Raw genomic sequence first — 21,585 nt, forward strand, 5'->3', positions numbered from 1 at the left:
CATTTTTCTGATGGGTTGGTGGTGAGGTAACTGGAATTCAGCATCATCGACCTTCAGGACCAGCTGCTCTGGGGTCTACATACCATCTTTAACTTTTCCCACCTGCAGGGGATATCAGTTTCTACAAAACAGCTCAAAGATATTGTGAATATCCATTGATGGGGAAACAGGGTGTTGCTCAAGACTGTCCTTGACTGTTTCTCTCTGGTCTCCCATTCCCTCCTTTCCCTAATTAACAACTGCTTGACTCTGCCCTTGGAACTCAGGGAAGGTCATGGAGGCTGAATGAAGGCTGTCTCCTATAATCCAAGAAATGGGGGACACAGAAAGGCCTTGTGCCAGGAGCCCCTGATCTCTTTGGGCACCCTAAGTTGCATTCCTGCAGGGCTCCGCCCAGACGCCCCATGGGGGTAGGGGTGGGGGTGGTGGGAGGGCGGGTATCCAATGCAAGCAGCCACCAGAGCGATGTGCCCCCTGGTGGCATGGTCGGTTTGGACCTGGGCTGGGCACAGGTCTGGCAGAAGACTGGGGAGCACAGGGCTTGGGGACCTCCTTCCCTCAGGCACCAGCTCCACCACGCACCCCTGCTCTGAGAAATAGCAGGGAACCCGCCATCCCCTTGGCCTGCCACATCCAGCACAGAAGCTAAGAGGAATGGGCTCCGGGAAGGCAGACATCACAGGAAGGCCTGGCATCACAGTTTATTGTTTATAAACCATGAAAATAACAGCTGTTGCTTGGCACAGGCCTGGCAGTGCTCACCGCAGGGGGGCAGCAGCAGGCACCAGAGGCCTTGCCAGGCCCAACCCAGTGGGGACACTCAAGCTCAGCTGGGACCCCAAGGGAGACTCGGCACGTTGGCATGGGTGCAGGACAGGTTAGAGCATGCAAGGGGGAGAAGAGGGGGAGAAAAGGCATGCGGCTGGGGGTACAGGGACCCAAATAAATAAAGCAGGATGGGAGGGTCCCTTTCCCTCACCAAAGAGTGCCTGGGTACTGTCCAGCCAAAAAGCCTCTCTGCCCCAAGACTGAAGTTCAGCATGGATGGGGCAGGGAGCTTGGCAGGGCGGAGGGCAGAGCTGGGGAGCATGCCCAGTGTTCCGGGTGCCTTCCCTCCCAATCAGCCTGGGGAGGAATGCAGGGCAGGTGTGGGGCAGGGGCTCTCTCCATGATTGGGGCAAGATGCCAAAGGCAGGGCATGGGGCAGAGATATGGTGGGGGTGGGAACCTGGATTAACAGGCAATAGGGAGAATGGGGGACATCCAGAGAGGTGAGTAGAGGAGAGTCCCTTGGTCAAGAAAGGCCCTGGGAAGACACAGACAGGAGAAGGGACAGGACCATGTGGGAGGAAGAGCTTAAGGGAGAAGCTGCCAGAGAGATGACCCGGCTTTAGGAGGCGTGGAGGGCCAGGGCCCAGCAGGGGCCCGGGAGGCTCAGTCCAGCTTGGCAAAGCCCCCAATGGTGACCTTCCTCTCCGGCTTAGTGCCCACGGGCTCCTGTAGCTGCACTGCGCCACCCCCGATGAAGCAAAAGGCAGGGCACACAGGTCCCGAGCAGTCCAGGGGGCACTCCAGAAGCCCTCGGAAGGACACGGCATCGAGGAAGGAAACGCGACCCCGCTCGTAGTCCAGGCAGATGCCCAGGCGGGGCGGCAGGGGCACTGTGCAGCTGGCCGCCGGGCCGTCCCTCCCTGTCAGCCCCGCATTCGCACTGGCCCCAGCCCCCAGCAGGATCTTGCCCATGCCGATGGTCAGGAAAGCGAAGGGTGGCGACGCCTCCACGGTGGCGTCCTCGGCACCGCTGTCGTGTCCACTGTCTGGGTCGTACCTGCAGGAATGGGTGTTGGGTAGAAGAATGTCGGGGGTGGGGTAGATGGTACCCAAGGTCTGAGATGTTGGGAGGATGGGATGTCGGGGAGCACGCAGTTCCAAGGATTGATTTGGGGACATTGAGAAGAGAACACATTGAAGAGACGGGCGTTATAATGTAGGGCTGGGGTTTGGTTTGGTGAGAATGGGGAAAGGCAAGCACATTGGCCAGAGGGGTGGGGGAGGGGAGGAAAGACAGGGTATCGCTCAGGCACACTGGAGAAAGGCAGTGCTTCCAACGCAGGCAAGTGGGAAGAAAATGGCGCTGGGATATCGTGCTGGGAGAGGGTTTTGAGGGTTAGAGAATCTTGAAAGGATGAGGGGTTAGCGGTGGGGAGAGGCGGGAGCAGAGAAAACATGCTGGGAAGGGGGATGCTGGGAGAGAGATGAGGGCGGGTCAGTGTCTTAGGTGAAGGGTGTTGCAGGGATGCAGGTTGGGGATCACAGGTTTAGGAGGGAACTGATGTTGAAGAGAAGACACTTCTGAAGAAATGGGGTATTGAGGGATAGAGTGCTGAGGGGGAAAAAGAGCATGTGTGGGTGGCTGAAAAAGAGGATGCTGGGGATGAGAGGGTATGGAGAAGGAAAGTTTAAGGGAACAATTTGAGGAGGCTGAGACAAGGTGTGGGAGAAGGAAGTACTGGAGAGAAAAAGTTTTGTGGTGAAAAGATGTTGCCAAAGGGGTGTGAGGAAGAAAGGGCACGGAGACTTGGCGAGATAGTGTGTTAGCCTGAGTGACAGATGGAGGGGAGTGGAGATGGCTTCCTTTTCCATTGCCCCTTTCCCCAGTCACTCCAAAGACCAACCTCCAAAACGCTTTCACGGAGCCCACACTTCTCCTGACCACAGCGCCTCCAGCCTGCCTCATGTTACTTCCTCCTGATTTCCTTCCAGCTCCATCCCAGCAAGTGTGTGCTCCCTTCGTCACCCCGCCGTGTTCCCAGCTCCCCCACCCAGACCCCCAGAACCCCATACCTCCCAGAGGGGCCTGACCTGGGGCTGATCACGTCGGGGGCACCCTGGAAGCTTTCCTGAAGCTTGCTCTCCAGCCCGACGCCCACCTTGACCAAGTAGGAGGCTGGGTCTACGGCGCAGGCCCAGTAGCTGCGGCCCTGGGTCACAGCCACATCGCCCAGGACCACGTCCACGCTCAGGTGGCAGCCTGTCAGCAGCCGCTCGGCAGCCAGCAGCAGGGGCAGCCCTGGGACACTCCTCACCGCTCGCTGGTCCTTGCTGATGGCCAGCCGCTCTCGGCTTGTGCCCCAGCGGCCATCCAGGAAGAAGTGCAGGACTGGAGTAGGGGAGGGTTAAGACAGAAGGAAGGACTTCAGGGACAAACACTGGCACTGGGGATCTCGAGGTGTCAGCACGAGACACTGGGAATTTCAGAACACAGAACAAGTTGCCGAGGGACGGGCAGGGGGCTCTTGGGAACAGGGCCTGGAAAACTGGAATGGGGAGTATAAGGGAAGAAGAAAGGGCATCCCAAGTGGGCATGGGACCCCAGGAAGAGTTTTAGTGATGACTAGTGGGCATGGAAACCAGTCTCCCAGACCCAGCTGACTCGCTCTGGCTGCCTCTTCTATTATGCCTATACTCCAGAGCCTCCGCTATTTTCTGGAGAGTCACTTGACCAACATTTATTGAGCCCTGGTGCTGTGCTTAGTCGCTCAGTTGTGTCCAACTCTTTGTGACCCCATCGACTATAGCCCGCAAGGCTCCTCTGACCATGGGATCCTCCAGGCAAGAATACTGGAGTGTGTTGCCACACCCTCCTCCAGGGAATCTTCCCAACCCAGGTCTCCTGCATTGCAGGCAGATTCTTTACCATCTGAGTCACCAGGGAAGCCCTATTGAGCCCTTGAAAAGTGAAAAGTGAAGTCCCTCAGTCGTGTCCAACTCTTTGCGACCCCATGGACTGTAGCCCACCAGGCTCCTCAGTCCATGGGATTTTCCAGGCAAGAATACTGGAGTGGGTTGCCATTTCCTTCTCCAGGGGATCTTCCCAACCAAGGGATCGAACCCAGGTCTCCCGTATTGCAGGCAGATGCTTTAACCTCTGAGCCACCAGCTCAAATTCTCGGCTAAGACTTTACACATTAGCAAGTCACTTAATTCTTACAACAATGCTATGGGGTAGGTGTTGTTACAATACCTACAGAGGAGGAACTGCAGGTTCAGAAAGGGTGAATAATTCACCCAAAGCCACACCACTGGCAAGAGGCAGAGCTGGGATTTGAACCCAGGCAGTCTGGCTCCAGAGCTAGTGAGGATGACCCACTGGGTTATGCAGTCTCTATGGGGCCCGGCCAGCAGCAGCTGTCCATGCCGGGGTCCCAGGCACCCAGGGCCCACTCACCGGGCGCGGGCGGAGTGTGCAGATGCACGTCCTCGCTGTACTCGCCGTAGCCGGCCTTGTTGCAGCCGCGGACACGCAGCACGTACACAGAGCCCGTGTCGGGGTTCTCCAGCAGGGCGCTGGTACCCCTCACCTCCTCCCGCCGCTGCCAGCGGGTGGGGCCTGGCTGGGCCGGCACGTCGGTGCGCCGGAACTCAATGGTGTAGTGCCAGGCAGGTGGTGAGTGGGGGGGCAGCCGCCAGCAGAGGAAGATCTGGTCGTAGGCAAAGGTGCGCTGGGTGTCGATGACTGGAGCCTCGGGCACTGTTGGAAGAGACAGTGGGGGTCAGTCACGGCCTGGCCACGGGCATGGTGTGGAGGGTGGGCAGGAAAAGGGAAAGCAGCGGGAGCCGGGGGGGTGAGTGCGAGTGAGAGGGATCTGGGAAGACGCCTGTCTGGGCCCTGGGTGCGGGAAAAGGAGAGGCAGGTGGCCTGAGGCCAGTCCTGGGCTGCCACTCCCTCGATCTGGGCCTCAGTTTCCTCCTCTGTCAAATGAAGGTATGAGATCACGTGTTGTCCTTTCTTTCTATGACCCTTTTTAGTCTATGAATACAGAGGAGCCCCAGGGAAAGGCAGGTAACGGCCACTGGAGCCCACCCAGGCAAGAGGGCGCTGAACAGGAAGAGGAAACTGCACGGGAGACAGATGCGAGGAGAGGCAGCAAGGCAGAAACTGGGGGCAGAGGGCCAGTGCAAGCTCGATGGCACAGGAAGGGTCAGGGGAAGAGAAGGAAAGCCTAGGGGGCAAAGGTCATAAGGACAAAAAGTCAGAAATGCAAGGATTAAGGGTCAGGGTAGAGGATGGTGGAGGCGGTCTGGTTAGGGCAGGAAAGAGAAGGAAGCCATGGGTGGGGAGCCGGGCTGCGTGGGAGTGGCAGGGCAGGGCAGGGGACCTGGCAGAGGGGGCAGGACCCCCAGGGCAGGGCCGCTGACTTGCCTGGGGTGCTCCGGAGCAGAGTCCGCGGTGGCCACAGCCTACAAACAAAGAGAGGGAGAAGCAGCGCTGAGCGCGGTGGGACGGGGTGGCCGGGTGGGCTAGGTGGGCAGGACGGCTGGCCAGGCCAGGTGGGAGGCTTGGGAGTTAGTTCCCTGGTGGGCACTGCCCCCCGGGCCCGCTGCTGGGGAGGAAGGGAGGAAGGCTCTAATGGGACATAGGGCCTGGCCATCTCCTCACCTCGCAGGAAATTAAGCTCTGTCAGCAGCTTCATCTCACGCCCCACATCCAGCTGGCAATGGCGGAAGGAGGAGCTGGCAGCTGGCCGGAATGTCTGGAGGGCCTCTGTGGCTCGGGCAATCCTGGGATGGGGGCAGGCAAGGGTCAGATTTTCCTGTAGCTCAGATGGTAAAGAATCTGCCCACAATGCAGAAGACCTGGGTTCCATCCCTGGGTCGGGAAGATCCTCTGGAGAAGGGAATGGCAATCCACTCCAGTATTCTTGCCTGGAGAATCCCAAGGACAAAGGAGCCTGGCAGGCTACAGTCTGTGGTGTCACAGAGTCAGACAGGACTGAGCGACCACCACCACCAAGGGTCAGGCACTGCTGTCTGGGCCACCGCCCTTCCCCTTGATTCTGCCGTGTCTGGCCCTAGAGCCTTGGTATCGGCTATGGCTCTCTTCCCTGTCCCTTTGGGCAACAGCTGGTATCCATTTGGCCTGGTGAAAAGTCCTCAGGGCCCAGCTCTCCGCTGGGCAGGACTCTCGACACTGCCTGATACATGGGCTACACCCACGATGCCCCTACCCTGCAGGAGCCTATGACCCTGTGCCATGCCCCCTGAGTACCTGTTGTGCAGTTGTTTGGCTGCTTGCACAAAGCAAGGCTGGTCTGTTTCTTTAAGAACCTCCTGAGCGTAGCCCACCAGACCTGAGCCGTCCAGCAGGCTCCGGTGCTCCTGGATCTGGGCGCTGAGACGGGCCAGCCGTTCTTGCTGACACTCCTCAATGGCCTGAAGCAGTGACGCCCGCTTCTCCTCCAGCACAGCCCCCAGCCCCCGCACCAGCTGGGACACCTCCTCCTTGGCCTGCTGACCACTCACCTGTCCAGAGAGCAACATTGACTGCCTCCTTCTTGAAGGCTGCATCTGCTCCAGCCTCCTCCTGGGGCACCACACCACGACTAGGATCACAAAGGATCTGGGGAAATCCTACCTACCCATTCAAATGGGACCAGGCTCATGGCTCCACGGTCTCCTGTACACCCACATAGGCTCAACTCCTGACCATTTGTGTTAATCTTCCTGGAGGCCCACACCATGATCCTGACTCCTTGAGGACTCCCCCAAATAAAAGAGGCCACGACCACACTAATATCCACCTGGATCGCACTAACGTCCACCAGCATCTGTGCCATCCTTACCGCCCTTCCCCACGTCAGCTGATTCAAGCAATCTGGCAAAAGGTATCAGAGCCATCGCCTCACCCTCCTTGGTCCAAGGATGTGTGCCATCCCCAGCAGGCAGCTGAGCCTGAAGGCATCTGAGCTCCATCCCTGGGGCTTTTCAAGCTCTCCCTCTCCAGGGTGATAGACACCCTGTCTCCACTGTAGCCTTGGGTACCGCCTGGCCTGGGGCACTGCCATTTCTGACAACCTGGTTTAACCAGAGCCTTGACACATCCACGGACCCCACATGGGCTTCCTGAGTTTGCAGCCAGGCGAGTGGGCTGTGCCCATCTTCACCCCCTTCCTGCTCCCACTGCCAGGCAGGACCCAGGGCCCACCTCCGTGCCCTCCCTCACCTCCGTGTGCCTCACGGTCTCCTCCAGCTCACAGATCTGGGTCTGCACTGTGTCCTGGTTTCCCAGGATGTATGTCAGGCTCTTTGTCAGCTTGTCCTGAGGGGGAAAGAAAGAGGTGGGCATCACGCCTGGCCCTGAAGCAGCCAGCAGTGCAGAGGAGAGGTGAGTTGGTGTGGGTGTGGGCAGTCCTGGTGTTGAATGAGGCAGGGTCCTCACCTTGAGGGCCTGGTAGGCACTGACCACTGGCGTGATTTTGTGGCCGCTGTGGGTGCGCCGCACACGGCAGAGCTGGCACACCAGTCGTTGGCACGTCTTGCAGTAATGGGTCACCTCTTCCTTGTGATCTGGACACATTAGTCCCTAGGGACAAAAACAGCAAGGAAATAGTCAGCCAATGGCGTGTGTAAGGGTGCTGACCTACCACAGGGCAGCTCCCTGCCCGGCCTCCCCTGGGCTGGCCGCAAGCTGGTGGAGGGGAGTTCAGACGCGGTGCTCCATGGTGCCACCTGCTGGTATGCCCTGGCAATCAAGGAGAACCTTTCCTGCAAACCACCTTCCTCCTCCCTTCCTCTGCATGTGGTAATAACAATAATGGTTAATAATTAGCCATGTCTATCTTGTTTACTGCTGTAGCCCCAACACCTAGGATAGCACCAGGTACTTGATAAATATTTGTTCAATGAATGAATACATGACAGACCTTTTCACTGTATATAAATAACTTTCACAAACATTATCTCAGGAATCCTCCCATCAACCCTGCAGGTATGGAGATTGCAGGGCAGATATATTACAAGCCTCATTCAGCAGATGAGATGGAGGCTCAAAGATGTTCAAAGATTTGTCCAGTGCCTTTATTGTTATAGAAAAAGGAGTTTGGCAATGGCAAACCTGTGGCCACCTCCTTTTGGAAGCCCACAGTGCCGGGCATGCCCTCCCACCCAGCACCACCATGCCCTCCCCCCCTTCCCAGGCCCTGCAAAGGCTGGCTCACCTTGGGGCGAAAGGAGAGGGTGGGCAGGGTGGGTTCATGCTGGGCCTTCTGGGTGCCCCAGGGATGGAAGAGCTTGAAGCACTCGTTGCAGAAGGTGGCGCGGCACTCGGTACAGCCCTTGGTGGCTTCTAGTTGCGGGGGCTTGCACAGCTGGCACAGGATGGCACCACCCACACTCACACTCTGGCGGTACCGCTCCACCACACGCTCCAGGGTCAGGTTCCGGAAAAGCCCTGCCAAGCCCCGCTCCCCCAGCTCCACATCGCCCTGGCAGGCTGGGCACGGGAACATGATCACCTGGGGGTGCAGAGCACCTCGCTTCCGCCCGGGGTATGTCCCAAAGCCTGTGGATGGGCCAGGAAGTAGGGAGGTGAAAATCACAGCTGACTCAGGGTGGGGGAAGTCTGTTCAATTAAAGAATTAATTTTCATTGTGCCAGAGCTCAGCTCTTAGCAGAGCCTGGATGGGCAGTACCCCTTGAAAAATAGACAGGTGCCCCTGGCCAGGGATGGCCCCTTCCATCTTCCTGATGGACATCCCAGCATCCCCATCCCAACCCCATGGGTGCCAGCCCCACCTGACTTAAGCAGCCGGTCCAAGCGGTCTGGTTTGGGGAGAGTTCTGCGGGAGAGGCGAGGGCTTCGGGTGGATGGGGTGGAGGCAGGAGAAGTGGGCTCGGAGCTGGGGTCCCCACCATGGCCTATGTAGCCCTGCTGGCCCAGGACCTCCCGGGCACAGGCCTGGCACACGTTGTGGGTACAGGGCAGCACCAGCGGCTGCTTATACATTTCTTGACACACTGGGCACAGCAGTTCCTTCTCCATGTTCTTCATGCTCGTCTGTGGAGGGACCAGGAGGTCGGATCAGAGCTTGGACACCTGGGTATATCTCAACAGGCGCCTCAACTGCATTTAAAGACCCAAGGGTTCTTGGAAATGAGGAAGAAAAACTACAAGGGACCCGACAAGCTATGGATTTTTCGCCAGCATCAGCCTTGGCCTGGTTCACAGGCCTTCCAACTCCGTGTCCCCAGCATGCGTCCCTCCTGCAGAGCTACATACTTAAGGAGGAGAGATGGCTGGAGCTCAGGTCTCCCCCAGTCTCAAGCCCCACCCCCTGTCCTAGTCTCAGCCGGACCGACAGCCGCTCTCACCTGGCCTTTGCCCCCCTCCCCCCGTCTCCCGGCAGCCTGCCCCAGGCACTTCTCTCAAGGACACCGCCCATTCTGCAGCTCTGTGCAGAGGCCACCCCCCCCAACCCCCGCCTCCCCGCTTCTCTGGCATCCCCCTTTCCCTCCTCCTCCGCGTGATTTCTCCTTATAACCAGGCTCTCTCCATCCTCCTGCTCACCCTGTCTGTCCTCCTGCGGTGGCTCCGGCCTGCAGCCGCCTTCGCCTCCATTGCCCATCACTAACCCATCTGGCTCCTCCTAACCCATACCATTTTGCCCCCCACCATCCGGCTCTCCTGCTACCACCCCAGGCATAACCCGGCCTGTCGCAACCCCTCCCAAGGTAGGGTAGAAAGGAGCGCGCCGCCTATTTGCCCCCTCCCCACCGGAAGTACCCCTCCCTTTTTCGGTGGCGGGGGTCCTCAGGCTATGCCCCACCCCCACACCTCACCTTGGTCCCTCTCTTCGCAGCCATCCCGGTCAGGGGCGCAGCTGACACAAAGGAGGGAGGGACAGGGAGGGAGGGGGAAGGAAGTGGTGGGGGGGAGCAGGGTTGGCACCGCCCCTGGGAGAGCCGGGCACGGGTTGCCATGACAACCGCAGGCTCGGAGGCAGCCCTGCGTGGGGGTGCGGTGGGGTGGGGTCTCGTGAAGGGGTCCAATTTGGGAACTGCACCGTGGTGCGGCTCCTTCCTCGCCCCCGACCTGTTCTCAGTTTTCTTGGAAAATACCCAATCTCACGCCCCTTCCTCATAGCATAGCCCCGTTGCCCTGCAACCCCAGCCTCGGTGCACGGCTGGAGGCTACCCCAAGCCACCCGCTGTATCCAGGCAGCTCCATGTTCCTTACACCCCAGCAGATGGACGCCTTCACGGCATTCACCTCCGGGCTGCCCCCGGGATTACCCTCTCAAACCTGCATCCCGATCCTCCCAGTCCTTTCGGCCACTGACAACCCCCTGGCTACATCCCAGCATCTTGCGGGACCCCCACCTGTTCGAGGTCCCGGCCTGCCCCGGACCCCTATGCTCCCCCTCCCGTTCCCCTCGACCCCACCTTAACTCACACTGATGCGGACCAGTGCATCCATGATAGAAGTGAAGGTCTGCATATCCTCACCCTCAGCCATGGCCCTAGCATGCCCGCCCGCCCCCGGGTGCCCGATCCCGGCTGCGGCTGCGAACCCCGGGCTTAATGCAGGAGCCGGGTGGGGATGTGGGGAGGGGTGAGGGTGAGATGTCACTGCGCATGCTCCAGGGACCAGCATCTAACAGCGCCCGTCGAGGTAGGAGGTGGGAAATAGTTTTCCCCACGTGGTTCTCAGAAGGCGGTCGGGTAGCGGGGCAGTAGTTAGGTAACATGGAACGGTATTTGAGGGGGAGCCATTTCTTATGTTCAAATTCTTCACTGGCTTCTAATCTTACTCATGGAAAGCAGAAGGATAGTTTTAGAGAAAGATAGACTCCAGGATGGAAGGACTAGATTTTGGTTTGGGCAAGAGTCCACGGGAGATATCAAGGCAGTGTTCATGGGGGGGTTAGTTTTGAAGAACAGGCTGACATAATTGACAAAGAAGACAGAAGCAGTCCATGGGCCCGGTGATTTGAAGAGTTAAGTGCAGCTTGCACTGAGAGGCAGCAGATGCTCTGGGTGCGGGGAAGAGCCGGGAACCAGGGTGGTGGCCAAGGATGCTCCTTAGACGCAATATTTCCTCCCTGCAGGAAGAGGGCGCTGCACTCAGGCGCTGAGGGGGAGAAAGAGGAAGGCGTTAAGGGAGAAACAAGGCCACGTTAGGGCTTGACGCATGCGCACAGCCAATCGTCCCCCGGTTCGGCTCTCCTCCTGGGCAGAAGCACGGATTGGACCCAAGGGCAGGGCATGATGGGTAACGGGACCAACGGGATCCCCTCTACCCCACCAACCCGGGAGGACGAGTTGGGGTCGGAGTTGGGTGGACTAGCTTTCCTGGTCCTCTCCCCACAGAGCTGACGTGTCCTGGGTTCCAGGCGATGGGCATTTCCACGGGGCGGGAGGGTTCGGGGTGAGGAATTCCTGGGGGGTCGCCGCGAGGTGTGGGGAGTTGGGGAAGGTGGCTGCAGTCCCCGGAGTGCTTGGAAGTGATCGGGCTCTCGAACTCCCGGACCTGCTGAATCTGCCTGCGGCTCCTGCAGGGAGGGCTGGGCCTGACTCTCCGTCTCTCCTCTCCCCCGCCCCAGTGGTGGGTACAGGCACGTCGCTGGCGCTTTCCTCCCTCCTGTCCCTGCTGCTCTTCGCTGGGATGCAGATGTATAGTCGCCAGCTGGCCTCCACCGAGTGGCTCACCATCCAGGGCGGCCTGCTTGGTTCCGGCCTTTTCGTCTTCTCTCTCACTGTATCCTCTCAGCGGGGGACTGGGCAGAGTTGTTTGAGGGTAGGAAGGGTGGAGGGTCAGGTAGGCTTGTACCCTTCCCGTTAACCCGCACGTCTCAGCCCCCATGGCACGACCGACGCCTTAACTCCCTCAACCCAGGCCTTCAATAATCTGGAGAATCTTGTCTTTGGCAAAGGATTCCAAGCAAAGATCTTCCCTGAGAGTAAGTGAAAATTTGAGGTTGAGTATTTGAACCCTTTCTTGTAAGCCTCACCTCTAATCTCCTCCAACACTGTGCTGAACTTCCAGGTGCTTAGACAGTAAAGATTGTTGAGGAACCATGTGTACTCACTGTCTGAAAACAGTTGATACTTTTGGATACAGTACTTTTTACTCTTGGAATTGGAGCTAGGAGAAAGGGCTTCTGAAAGCAAGAAACTCATTTACTTTCTGGCCAGTTTCCGGGGAAGGTTTGAGGGAATAGGCAGGTCTGCGCCTGTAATGAATATATCCAAGGAGGGTGTTCTTTGTTTCCACCAGAAAAAGAAGGGCCAAATTCACTGAAGGATTCCAGGGTGACATGGACCCAATACTAATGAACTGTATTTGAGATGATTGTGAAGAGCCTAAAGTATCAGATAACACCAGCTTTCTGTGTCAGCAGGAATCCTCACCAAAGTAGAATAACTGTTAGATTGTTTTCCATTTGAAAGGATCCTTGTTGTTGCTCATGTACTCAAGAATTGATGATTTAGTTACGTATGGAGAATTAAGTTCATAAAGCAAATTAGGCGTCAAGGCCAGATCACCTAAGGATGCCACATGCCCCAAATTGATAGCAGATGCCATCTCCTGTGAAGCGTTCACCTGTCACTGTGGCCGTCATTTCTTCACCCTCCTTACCTCTTGCCCTCTTCACCTGGCCGCTCTGCAGGCTTCCAGAGCTCCTTCCATACAGCAGAACATCTCTCTATTAGGTTTTGTTTTTCTGTGTATTGTCTTCATTTGCTTCTGAAAGAAGCCTCTGTCATGGGAAAGCTGCTTGGCCCTCTTCACCTGCCCTCCTCAGCTGGGCAGGTGGGATTGCCCTTGCTATCTGCCCTCCCACCTTCTCTCCAGTCCTACTCTGGCTGTCTGGAGACCCTTTTCTGCCCCCATGGGTGTGTGTGTCCACACACTCCGCTCTCCACTTTATGTCCAGGGAGTGAGAACCTCACTTCCAGCACTGGCCAGCCAGTTTAGTGAATTGATCCCCTTTGGCTGGCTTCTGTTGAAAAGGCCGTGACCCTCTTCCTCAAATGCAAGCAAGCCTTACCCTTCAGACTCTGCTGTCATCTTTCCTTTTTACTGGATGCAAGCCAGGATAGGGAAGTTAGGTGATATTTGGGGCAGAGCTGGAAATGAGAATGCATCTGGTACTTCCATGTCCTGGGTATCGATAAGACCATCTGATGTCCCCTTGCTGTCATGCCTTACCTCTCCAAGCAGGTCCCCCAAGATTCAGAGAGCCCCAGATTTCTCCTAGACCCAAATATGAATGCCTGGTGTCTCCATTCTGACCACCACCCTCCTTGTCACCTTTTGCCTCCCCAGTTCTCCTCTGCCTCCTGTTGGCTCTCTTTGCATCAGGCCTCATCCACAGAGTCTGTGTCACCACTTGGTAAGTGCCTGACAGCTGGATAAGGGGTGTAGCATCCTGCCCTTTGGCACTTGACCCTCCTGTGATGGTTCCAGACTTCCCCATACCTCCCTCCCGCTCTGTTCTCCTTCCTGTCCCCTTCCCCATTTTCCTAAACCTGAGCCTAGATTCTTTCCCTCATGCTGGTGTCTGCTGTAGGAGGCACCAGGCTGGCAGCATGCCTATTAATGCCACCACTGTTTTTCTTCACCCTGTAGCTTCATCTTCTCCATGGTTGGTCTGTACTACATCAACAAGATCTCTTCCACTCTGTACCAGGCGACAGCTCCAGTCCTCACGCCAGCCAAGGTTACGGGCAAGGGCAAAAAGAGAAATTGACCCTGAATGTCTAATAAAGTTGGTTCTTTGTAGCTCTGAGCTGTGATACACTGTGGGCCTGTCCTGCCCATGCGTGTACGTGGGTATGTGCAGAATGCTGCGGCAGATGGGTACCTGCTGCTTTCAGTCCTTGGGGATGGAGGAGCTTTCCTTCCTCCAAGGTTCATTTTTACCAACTGTTTATGGAGTGCCGTCAGTGCCAGGCACTTTGCCAGGCACTGGAGTGGCGTATGCTTGTGTAAGAGTCTCATAGAAGAAAAGCGTAAGAATGATCTGCAGTCCTGACTTTTGGGAAAAGAGGTGAAGACTGCAATGCAGGAAGGCCTGCTCATCGGAGCTGGAATAGATCTTGAAACAGAGGAGTAAACGAGGGAAAGGCCCCTCACCCCTGTGTCTCTCCATGGGATTCCATTTACACTTCTGGGGGCTTTGTTATTCCAGCTCTCCACCCTGAGCAAACGAGCCCTCCGGCACTTCTGCTCCAAGTCTGCAGGTGGGAATTCCCTACTGATGTTGCCCTTCTAAACCTGTGTGTTCTCCAGCATGGATGGATGCCTGTGTTTAGAAAGACTCCCAGGTTGATCACTGTCTCTATCCTCTTTGGTCTGAGTGCCTTCATTTTTTTCCTGTCTTGTAACCAAAGGACTAGGAAACATCTTGCTGCTGCTGCTGCTGCTAAATCGCTTCAGTCGTGTCCGACTCTGTGCGACCCCATAGCTTAAGTTGTAATAATAGCAAAGTATAGAAAACGATAGGGACAAGGCCACCAACCTTGGAGCCGGCCTTAACGGAAGTGAGGGAATGTGACCTCTCAGGTCTACTTTGTCCATGCTGTGCCGTGAGGAGTGCCTCTCTGACCAGAGTGTCTGTCCTTTGGAGCACCTAGGCACCCTCCCTCTTGGTGGTGTGGGCTTTAGGGTGCTTACTGTGCCTTGGTCAGCTTGATATTCCCCACAGAGCCTGATAATGGGCAGTGAGGACCAGAGTGTTGGTTGAATGAAAGAACCTGCCCTCCTGGAACAGAAAATTCAATACATGGGATGTGCCTGAGTTAGGGAGTAAGACCCAATGAAGGCGAAGAAGTGAGTCAAAGGAACTCTGGTCCAGGATTAGACATCCCCACCCTCCCCATTTGTAGCCGGAATCCAGATCCTTTAACCTCTGTCTCTAGGCTAAGGGAATACCATGCAGTTTGCCCAGGTTACCTGCAGAGGGTGCCATGAGCTCATGTCTTCTCCAGGAGACTGGCAACACTCAGCAAGTTGGCATTGAGGGCTTAGAGAGTTCCTACTGGGTCTTAAGGTTCTTGTTGAGTCTCTCCAGTGGAAGCCAACTTTTGGAGGACATGAGAGACTGGCTAAAACCTGAATCAAGTCTCCTTGCTCCTGGCTGTGAGTGGAGGCAAAGACAGTTCAGTGGAGACCAGAGCCTTCCTGAGAAGGAATGGTAGTCCTAAGCTTTGACTTACCTAGTGATGGTGGGGGGGGTTACCATATGTGGGACCCTTGGGGAGAAGAAATGGTGCCCCAAAAGGGTCCTGGACCTGCAGGAAGCTGGGTGAGTTCTAGGTCTCAGTCCGTCAAACCCTGTCCTGGCGTGGGCAGAAGGCCAGGTGCCAGCCAGGCGAGCACCGACACGGGAAATCTGACCACCTGGGGGCATCATACCTTCCAAGATGAGAACTGGGGCCAGGTTACTGGAGGTTGGGGAGAAGCCCAAGCAGGTGCCAGGACAATGCCAAGGTATCTGGGCACCTGCTGCCACCCACTGCATAGGCCTCAGGGACAGTATATGGCCAGGAATAATGATCCCTTCCTCAGGGAACGGGTGCATTTATCAGGCAGGCTGGCGCCGACGTCAGCTCTCCACCCAGCCTGTCCCTGGGGTGCCTCGCCGGCTGCCTGCACCTGACCTACCAATTAACCCTAGCAGGGGTATCCCAGCCATCTAACACCATCATTAAATAAGGGGGCGTGAGGCCATCAGAGCTTTTGGAAACCTGAAGGTGAGAAGGGCAAAGGTGCTAACCTCTTGGCCCCAGGACGCCTGGGGCTCTGCTCCACCCTGGAGGCTGGAGGCCTAGGGGAGAGAGGGGCGGTCGGCCCCTGGAGGACCGGGGGAAGCCAGATGTTTCCTCCTGCTCCCTCACACGTGGCCCTGACACCCGCTGCCTGCTCCGGAAACAGGAGTAAATAACAGGGTGGGCTCCTGTCCCAGAGATGGACTCCTTGGGGCAGGAGGTGATGCCACCTAAGAAGAGGGCAGTGGGAAGGTGAGACGAGGGGGCTCCCCTGCCCGGGCAGAGGCTGGACCCCCCCCCCCAGGACTGGCGCTGGCAGGAGGGGACGCCTGGCATTTAGGGCATCTTGAGGGTCAGCAGGGAAGGGGGCGCCCAGGGCAGGCAGGGAGGGGGAGTCTGCGCCAGGCCTTGGCTCCAGCCCTTTCCGGACCTTATTGTCCTTGGTGAGAACAGGACGCGGTCCTGTTCCCACTGCCCAGCCCCTCCCCCCCCCAACTCTGCTCCCCAGGGGAAGGATGTTGGGAAACAAGAGAGACCCAGAGACTGGTAGAGACAGAGCGGCTGAGAGACACAGAGACAGAGACAAAGGGAAACGTTTCAGTCAAAAGCGAGTATTGAAACTCATTGTAGCTTGAGGGAGCCCTGGGCACTGTGGGAACCGGGAAAGAATGGGACCTCCGGACTCGCCTGCCCCGTGCACACTGCTCCTTGACTTAGGGTCACTCACAGAGCCGCCTCCTAAGCAAACAATAGCCAGAACCCTTGTGTGGGCACAGTTAGTGGCACTTGATTGCTTCACCTCAGGTACATTTCTTTGCCTCCGTGCCAGCAGACTGGAAGTTTCTCAGGGGGCAAGGCCAAGATCCTGCTCCCAAATCCCCCCTCCCTACTCCCTGGGGGCTGGGAGCAAACTGGCCACCGTAGGTTGTGCTGTAAGTACTATTTGGTTGAGTTCCTGCCCTGGCAGAGAAGCCGCCTAATTGGCTCTAGAATTGGGCACCACATCCCCTGGGGTGGAGAGCAAAGTGCAGAATGCCTGGCCTGGGGCAGGAAGCAGACTTTAGAGCTGCGTGCCCGGCGCCCCCCTTTCCCTGAGCCACGAAGAGCCCACCATTCCCGCCCCAGCCTCTGCAGCCCTGGCGCTTGGGCTGGGCCCCCTTCCTTCCAGCTCTTCTACCTGGGATGTTTCCTTCACAGGCAACTGCAGGCCTGACTTTATAATGTAACATTCTATGATAATGGGCATAGCAGTTATTAGGATTCTTTCTACTTTTGTATGTACTTGAAAATTCCATAGTAAAAGTTAAATCTTGTGTGTTGTATCCTTTTTTCTGTTCTGTGGGAGAGTGACAGGGAGACTATCTGAAACCACACCTAGAAATAACACCCAAAGCCTAAATTTGAGGCCCTGTGTGACAATGAGACCTGAGCCAAATGGTCCTTATGGTCTGTGAGGAGCCCTTCTCTGAGAATTCCCCTCACCTCAAATAAGCTGGAAGTTCCCCCCCACTTTTAGGCTGAAGCCACACCATCAGGGGGGACTGAAAAGTGAGATTCTTCTCCACAAGTCAAGACCCCACAGAAAAACCTTCCCCACACCCCTGTTCTGGGCCAAGAGTTGCCACGAGGGCTGACAGGCTACTTCAGAGCAATTTCTGGATTGAGGTGCCTGTACACAATTTCTGGATTGAGGTGCCTGTACACAATTTCTGGATTGAGGTTCCTGTACACTTGTGTGAGGGTCTAGGCTCATCTGCCAGGGAGACCCCTCCCCTTCCTGCTCTCAGCCTCCAGCCCCCATCTCCAGCCCTTGTGTGTGAATGCTCAGTCGTGTCTGACTCTGCGGCCCCACAGACGATAGCCTACCAGACTCTTCTCCTAGCAAGAATACTGGAGTGAGTTGCCATTTCCTTCACCAGGGGATCTTCCCGACCCAGGGGTTAACCCTGAGTCTCCTGCGTCTCCTGCATTGCAGGCAGATTCTTTACCGTGGAGCCTCGGGCAAAGCCCCTGTGATGGAGGCCTTTTTTCTGACGCAGACATTTGCAGGTTCTGGACATCTGTGGTACACTAGAAAAGAGCCCAGGTCTTGAAATCAGACAGACCTGAGTTCTAGTTCCACTCTGACACCAGGTAAGGGTCCTTGTGCAAGCTGAGTTAAATTCCTCACCTGTAAAATGAGGATAATACCTGCTTCAGATTGTTGTAAAAAGGATTGGAATTAAATAACAACGTGGAAGAGCCTAGCATAGCACTCAACCCACTAGGCATTTGACAAATGTCATTTTTGTCCCTTACATGACAGCAACCACGACCTTTTCACCCAACTTAGTGCTTTGCAGATATTCTCAATTTCATCACTTACCTCAAGCTTATAAGATTGATATTCTTACTGTGTACTTAACTTTATATGTCAGCCCGGTTGGGCCACATTGCCTGGATATTGGGTCAAACATTACTCTGGATGTTCCTTTTTTGGGGATGCCATGTAGCATGTGAGATCTTAGTTCCCTGACCAGGGATTGAACTTGTGCCCCCTGCCATGGAAAGGAGGTGTTCTAACCACTTCACTGCCAGGGAATTCCCACTCTGGATGTTTCTTGAGGGTGTTTTTGAATGAGATTTACACTTAAAATAGGAGTAAAGCAGATGGCCCTCCATAACGTGGTTGGCCCTCATCCAATGAACTGAAGGACCACATCGAACAAAAGACTGACCTCCCCAGAGAAGGAGGGAATTCAGTGGCAGATAACCCTGGGACCTGAGCTGCTCTGGTCTGCTGGATGCTCTTGCTGGTCTGTGCTCACGTGGCCTAGGACCTGGCCCTTTCCCCACTGTTCCCAGCTGTGGTCAGGATGAAGTCAAGACAGAGGAAGATCTTTCAGATTTTGGGTTTGCCAGCCTCTACAACCCATGAGGATAGTCTTGATCCCTGTCTCCTGTATAATGTCACAAACCTCCATCCATAGTTCATTAGGCACTCTGCCTATCAGATCTAGTCCCTTAAATCTATTTCTCACTTCCACTGTATAATCATAAGGGATTTGATTTAGGTCATACCTGAATGGTCTAGTGGTTTTCCCTACTTTCTTCAATTTAAGTCTGAATTTGGCAATAATGAGTTCTTGATCTGAGCCACAGTCAGCTGTTAAAGTGCTGCACTCAATATGCCAGCAAATTTGGAAAACTCAGCAGTGGCCACAGGACTGGAAAAGGGCAGTTTTCATTCCAATCCCAAAGAAAGGCAATGCCAAAGAATGCTTAAACTACCACACAATTGCACTCATCTCACACACTAGTAAAGTAATGCTCAAAACTCTCCAAGCCAGGCTTCAGCAATACGTGAACCATGAAATTCCAGATGTTCAAGCTGGTTTTAGAAAAGGCAGAGGAACCAGAGATCAAATTGCCAACATCCACTGGATCATGGAAAAAGCAAGAGAGGTCCAGAAAAACATCTATTTCTGCTTTATTGACTATGCCAAAGCCTTTGACTGTGTGGATCACAATAAACTGGAAAATTCTGAAAGAGATGGGAATACCAGACCACCTGACCTGCCTCTTGAGAAACCTATATGCAGGTCAGGAAGCAACAGTTAGAACTGGACATGGAACAACAGACTCGTTCCAAATAGGAAAAGGAGTATGTCAAGGCTGTATATTGTCACCCTGCTTATTTAACTTATATGCAGAGTACATCATGAGAAATGCTGGGCTGGAAGAAGCACAAGCTGGAATCAAGATTGCCAGGAGAAATATCAATAACCTCAGATATGCAGATGACACCACCCTTATGACAGAAAGTGAAGAGGAACTAAAAAGCCTCTTGATGAAAGTGAAAGAGGAGAGTGAAAAAGTTGGCTTAAAGCTCAACATTCAGAAAACTAAGATCATGGCATCCGGTCCCATCACTTCATGGGAAATAGATGGGGAAACAATAGAAACAGTGTCAGACTTTATTTTGGGGGGGCTCTAAAATCACTGCAGATGGTGATTGCAGCCATGAAATTAAAAGACACTTACTCCTTGGAAGGAAAGTTATGACCAACCTAGATAGCATATTCAAAAGCAGAGATATTACTTTTCCAACAAAGATCCATCTAGTCAAGACTATGGTTTTTCCAGTGGTCATGTATGGATGTGAGAGTTGGACTGTGAAGAAAGCTGAGCACCGAAGAATTGATGCTTTTGAACTGTAGTGTTGGAGAAGACTCTTGAGAGTCCCTTGGACTGCAAGGAGATCCAACCAGTCCATTCTGAAGGAGATCAGTCCTGGGTGTTCTTTGGAAGGAATGATGCTAAAGCTGAAACTCCAATACTTTGGCCATCTCATGCGAAGAGTTGACTCATTGGAAAAGACTCTGATGCTGGGAGGGATTGGGGGCAGGAGGAGAAGGGGACGACAGAGGATGAGATGGCTGGATGGCATCACCGACTCGATGGACATGAGTTTGAGTAAACTCTGGGAGTTGTTGATGGACAGGGGGGCCTGGCGTGCTGCGATTCATGGGGTCGCAAAGAGTCGGACACGACTGAACGACTGAACTGAACAACCCCATGAACCAAGACCTTAAAATAAACTTCACACATGTATCTTCTACTGGTTCTGGTTCTCTGGAGAATTCTAATACACCTGTTTTAGTGAAATGAAATGGGGTAAAATGAAAGACAGGCTAAAATAACCTGCTTGGAATTATAAGGGAAGGCAGAGCTGCAGTTGAAGTTCAGCTCTATTTGCCATGATGCTTAACCAGGGTAGTTACAACGCAGCACCTGGCCCCCACTGCCTCTGGCCTCATGGCCTCACACTCTTCTCCACGCTCGTCCATTCCACCCCAGCCCTTGTGTGTCTCCTGTGACACCTCACGGGCTTTGCACATGCTGTTCCCACTGCCTAGAACAGCCGTCTGGCCGTTATCTACACTTCTCTCTCCATCCTTGGTCTCATTCAGGTCTCCATGCAAACGTTTCCCTTTCAGAGATGCCCTTCTGACCCTGCTATATAATATGGTACACTGTCTTCCTTTAGCCCCTCACTTGGCTATATTTTTCTTCACAGAATTTCTCACTATTTGATATATTCAATAGGTGTTTCCTGTCCGTCTCCCATCATTTTGTTGAAGCAGCTTGTTTTCACTGCAGGCTTCATTGAAAACAGAGATTTTGTCCCTTTTTAGTCACTAGAATACTGCTTGATGTATAGTATAGGAGGTGTTCCATACACGTTTGTTAAAAGAATCAAGAACCCAGACTTCCCTGGTGGTGCAGTGGTAAGACACCAAGCTCCCAATGCAGGGGACCTGGATTTGATTCCTGATCAGGGAACTAGATTCCACATGCTGCAAAGAAGACCTGGTGGAACCAAATAAGTAAAACGAAATTAAAAAAAAAAAAAAAAGAATCAAGCACCCTACTAGCCACACACCATTGTCACACTGTGCGCTCTTTGCTGGAATTCAGCCTCCAGATTACATTACGTCCAAGCTGCTGGATCCTCAGAATGTCTCTCTCAGCTGCCAGGCCTGTTCCTGTGTCCCTCCTCCCTCAGGCTATCATCTTTTCCCATCTTGGTCTCCTCTGATTCGCCTGACTCTCTCGTTCCCTTCTCCAATCAGCGGCACAATCTCTGGCCCATCATTTCCCCTGAACGCCTGGCTGTGATTTCGTCTGTATGTGTTTTTGTTGATTGCATGTCTGTCTGTCCTGTCACTCCAATGGAGCTGCAGGTGCCCTGGGGACGCTGATGGAATCAACACAGCCTAATCACCTGGAAACTTCCTCAAGGACCCAGTAATCACCATGGCACCTTTGGGCATCCAGAAAGCTCGGCTGCCTGACGGGACACACACCACGACCTCCCACTACTCTAATGGGGGAAGCTGCTGACCTGAGGGACCAGCCTCAACACAAACACTTTCAAGGGGTCTTTCTTAGATCACCTGACCCTGGCCAGGCTTTCCAGCCTCACCTCTTGCCACTCTTCCATGAAGCAGTCTTTGTGCCAGAGATGGATTACTCACTATGAACTCAAGC

At 54.8% G+C, this 21,585-nt stretch overlaps 2 protein-coding genes across 4 annotated transcripts; one reads left to right on the forward strand and one right to left on the reverse strand.

The window, feature by feature from the left end:
- Positions 1-550: 550 nt before the first annotated feature.
- On the reverse strand, positions 551-10,435 carry TRIM46 (tripartite motif containing 46). 3 transcript variants are annotated; one of them, NM_001193127.2, is made up of 10 exons: positions 10,232-10,294; positions 8,575-8,836; positions 7,998-8,341; positions 7,220-7,363; positions 7,004-7,099; positions 6,050-6,303; positions 5,441-5,562; positions 4,229-4,531; positions 2,863-3,160; positions 551-1,828 (listed from the first exon to the last, which is right to left on the reverse strand). In NM_001193127.2, exons 1-10 carry the CDS (start codon positions 10,292-10,294, stop codon positions 1,435-1,437), a joined length of 2,280 nt encoding a protein of 759 aa, NP_001180056.1. In that variant the 3' UTR covers positions 551-1,434. The 3 variants fall into 3 exon arrangements, with proteins under 3 accessions (NP_001180056.1, XP_005203789.1, XP_059740712.1); XM_005203732.5 differs by lacking the exon at positions 10,232-10,294 and adding an exon at positions 9,619-10,199 and having other exon boundaries at positions 687-1,828; XM_059884729.1 differs by lacking the exon at positions 2,863-3,160 and having other exon boundaries at positions 1,752-1,828; positions 10,232-10,435.
- A 538-nt stretch (positions 10,436-10,973) lies between these two features.
- Positions 10,974-13,571, forward strand: KRTCAP2 (keratinocyte associated protein 2). The gene is made up of 5 exons (NM_001101209.2): positions 10,974-11,050; positions 11,382-11,536; positions 11,675-11,738; positions 13,109-13,175; positions 13,412-13,571. Exons 1-5 carry the CDS (start codon positions 11,047-11,049, stop codon positions 13,530-13,532), a joined length of 411 nt encoding a protein of 136 aa, NP_001094679.1. The 5' UTR covers positions 10,974-11,046; the 3' UTR covers positions 13,533-13,571.
- Positions 13,572-21,585: the final 8,014 nt, after the last annotated feature.

The sequence above is a fragment of the Bos taurus genome, chromosome 3 (genome assembly GCF_002263795.3).
Source record: "Bos taurus isolate L1 Dominette 01449 registration number 42190680 breed Hereford chromosome 3, ARS-UCD2.0, whole genome shotgun sequence".
Taxonomy (NCBI): domain Eukaryota; kingdom Metazoa; phylum Chordata; class Mammalia; order Artiodactyla; family Bovidae; genus Bos; species Bos taurus.

Bases quoted from the DNA above. Each gene is read 5' to 3' on its own strand.
- KRTCAP2 (NM_001101209.2), top strand. The intron at 11,537-11,674 runs GTATCCTCTCAG...CCCTCAACCCAG, and splicing joins TTTTCGTCTTCTCTCTCACT to GCCTTCAATAATCTGGAGAA. The intron at 13,176-13,411 runs GTAAGTGCCTGA...TTCACCCTGTAG, and splicing joins AGAGTCTGTGTCACCACTTG to CTTCATCTTCTCCATGGTTG.
- TRIM46 (XM_005203732.5), bottom strand. From the start codon at position 9,759: ATGGCAACCCGTGCCCGGCTCTCCCAGGGGCGGTGCCAACCCTGCTCC. The intron at 6,304-7,003 runs GTGAGGGAGGGC...CTCTCTGGACAG, and splicing joins AGACCGTGAGGCACACGGAG to GTGAGTGGTCAGCAGGCCAA. The intron at 1,829-2,862 runs GTCAGGCCCCTC...CCATTCCTGCAG, and splicing joins CCCGACGTGATCAGCCCCAG to GTACGACCCAGACAGTGGAC.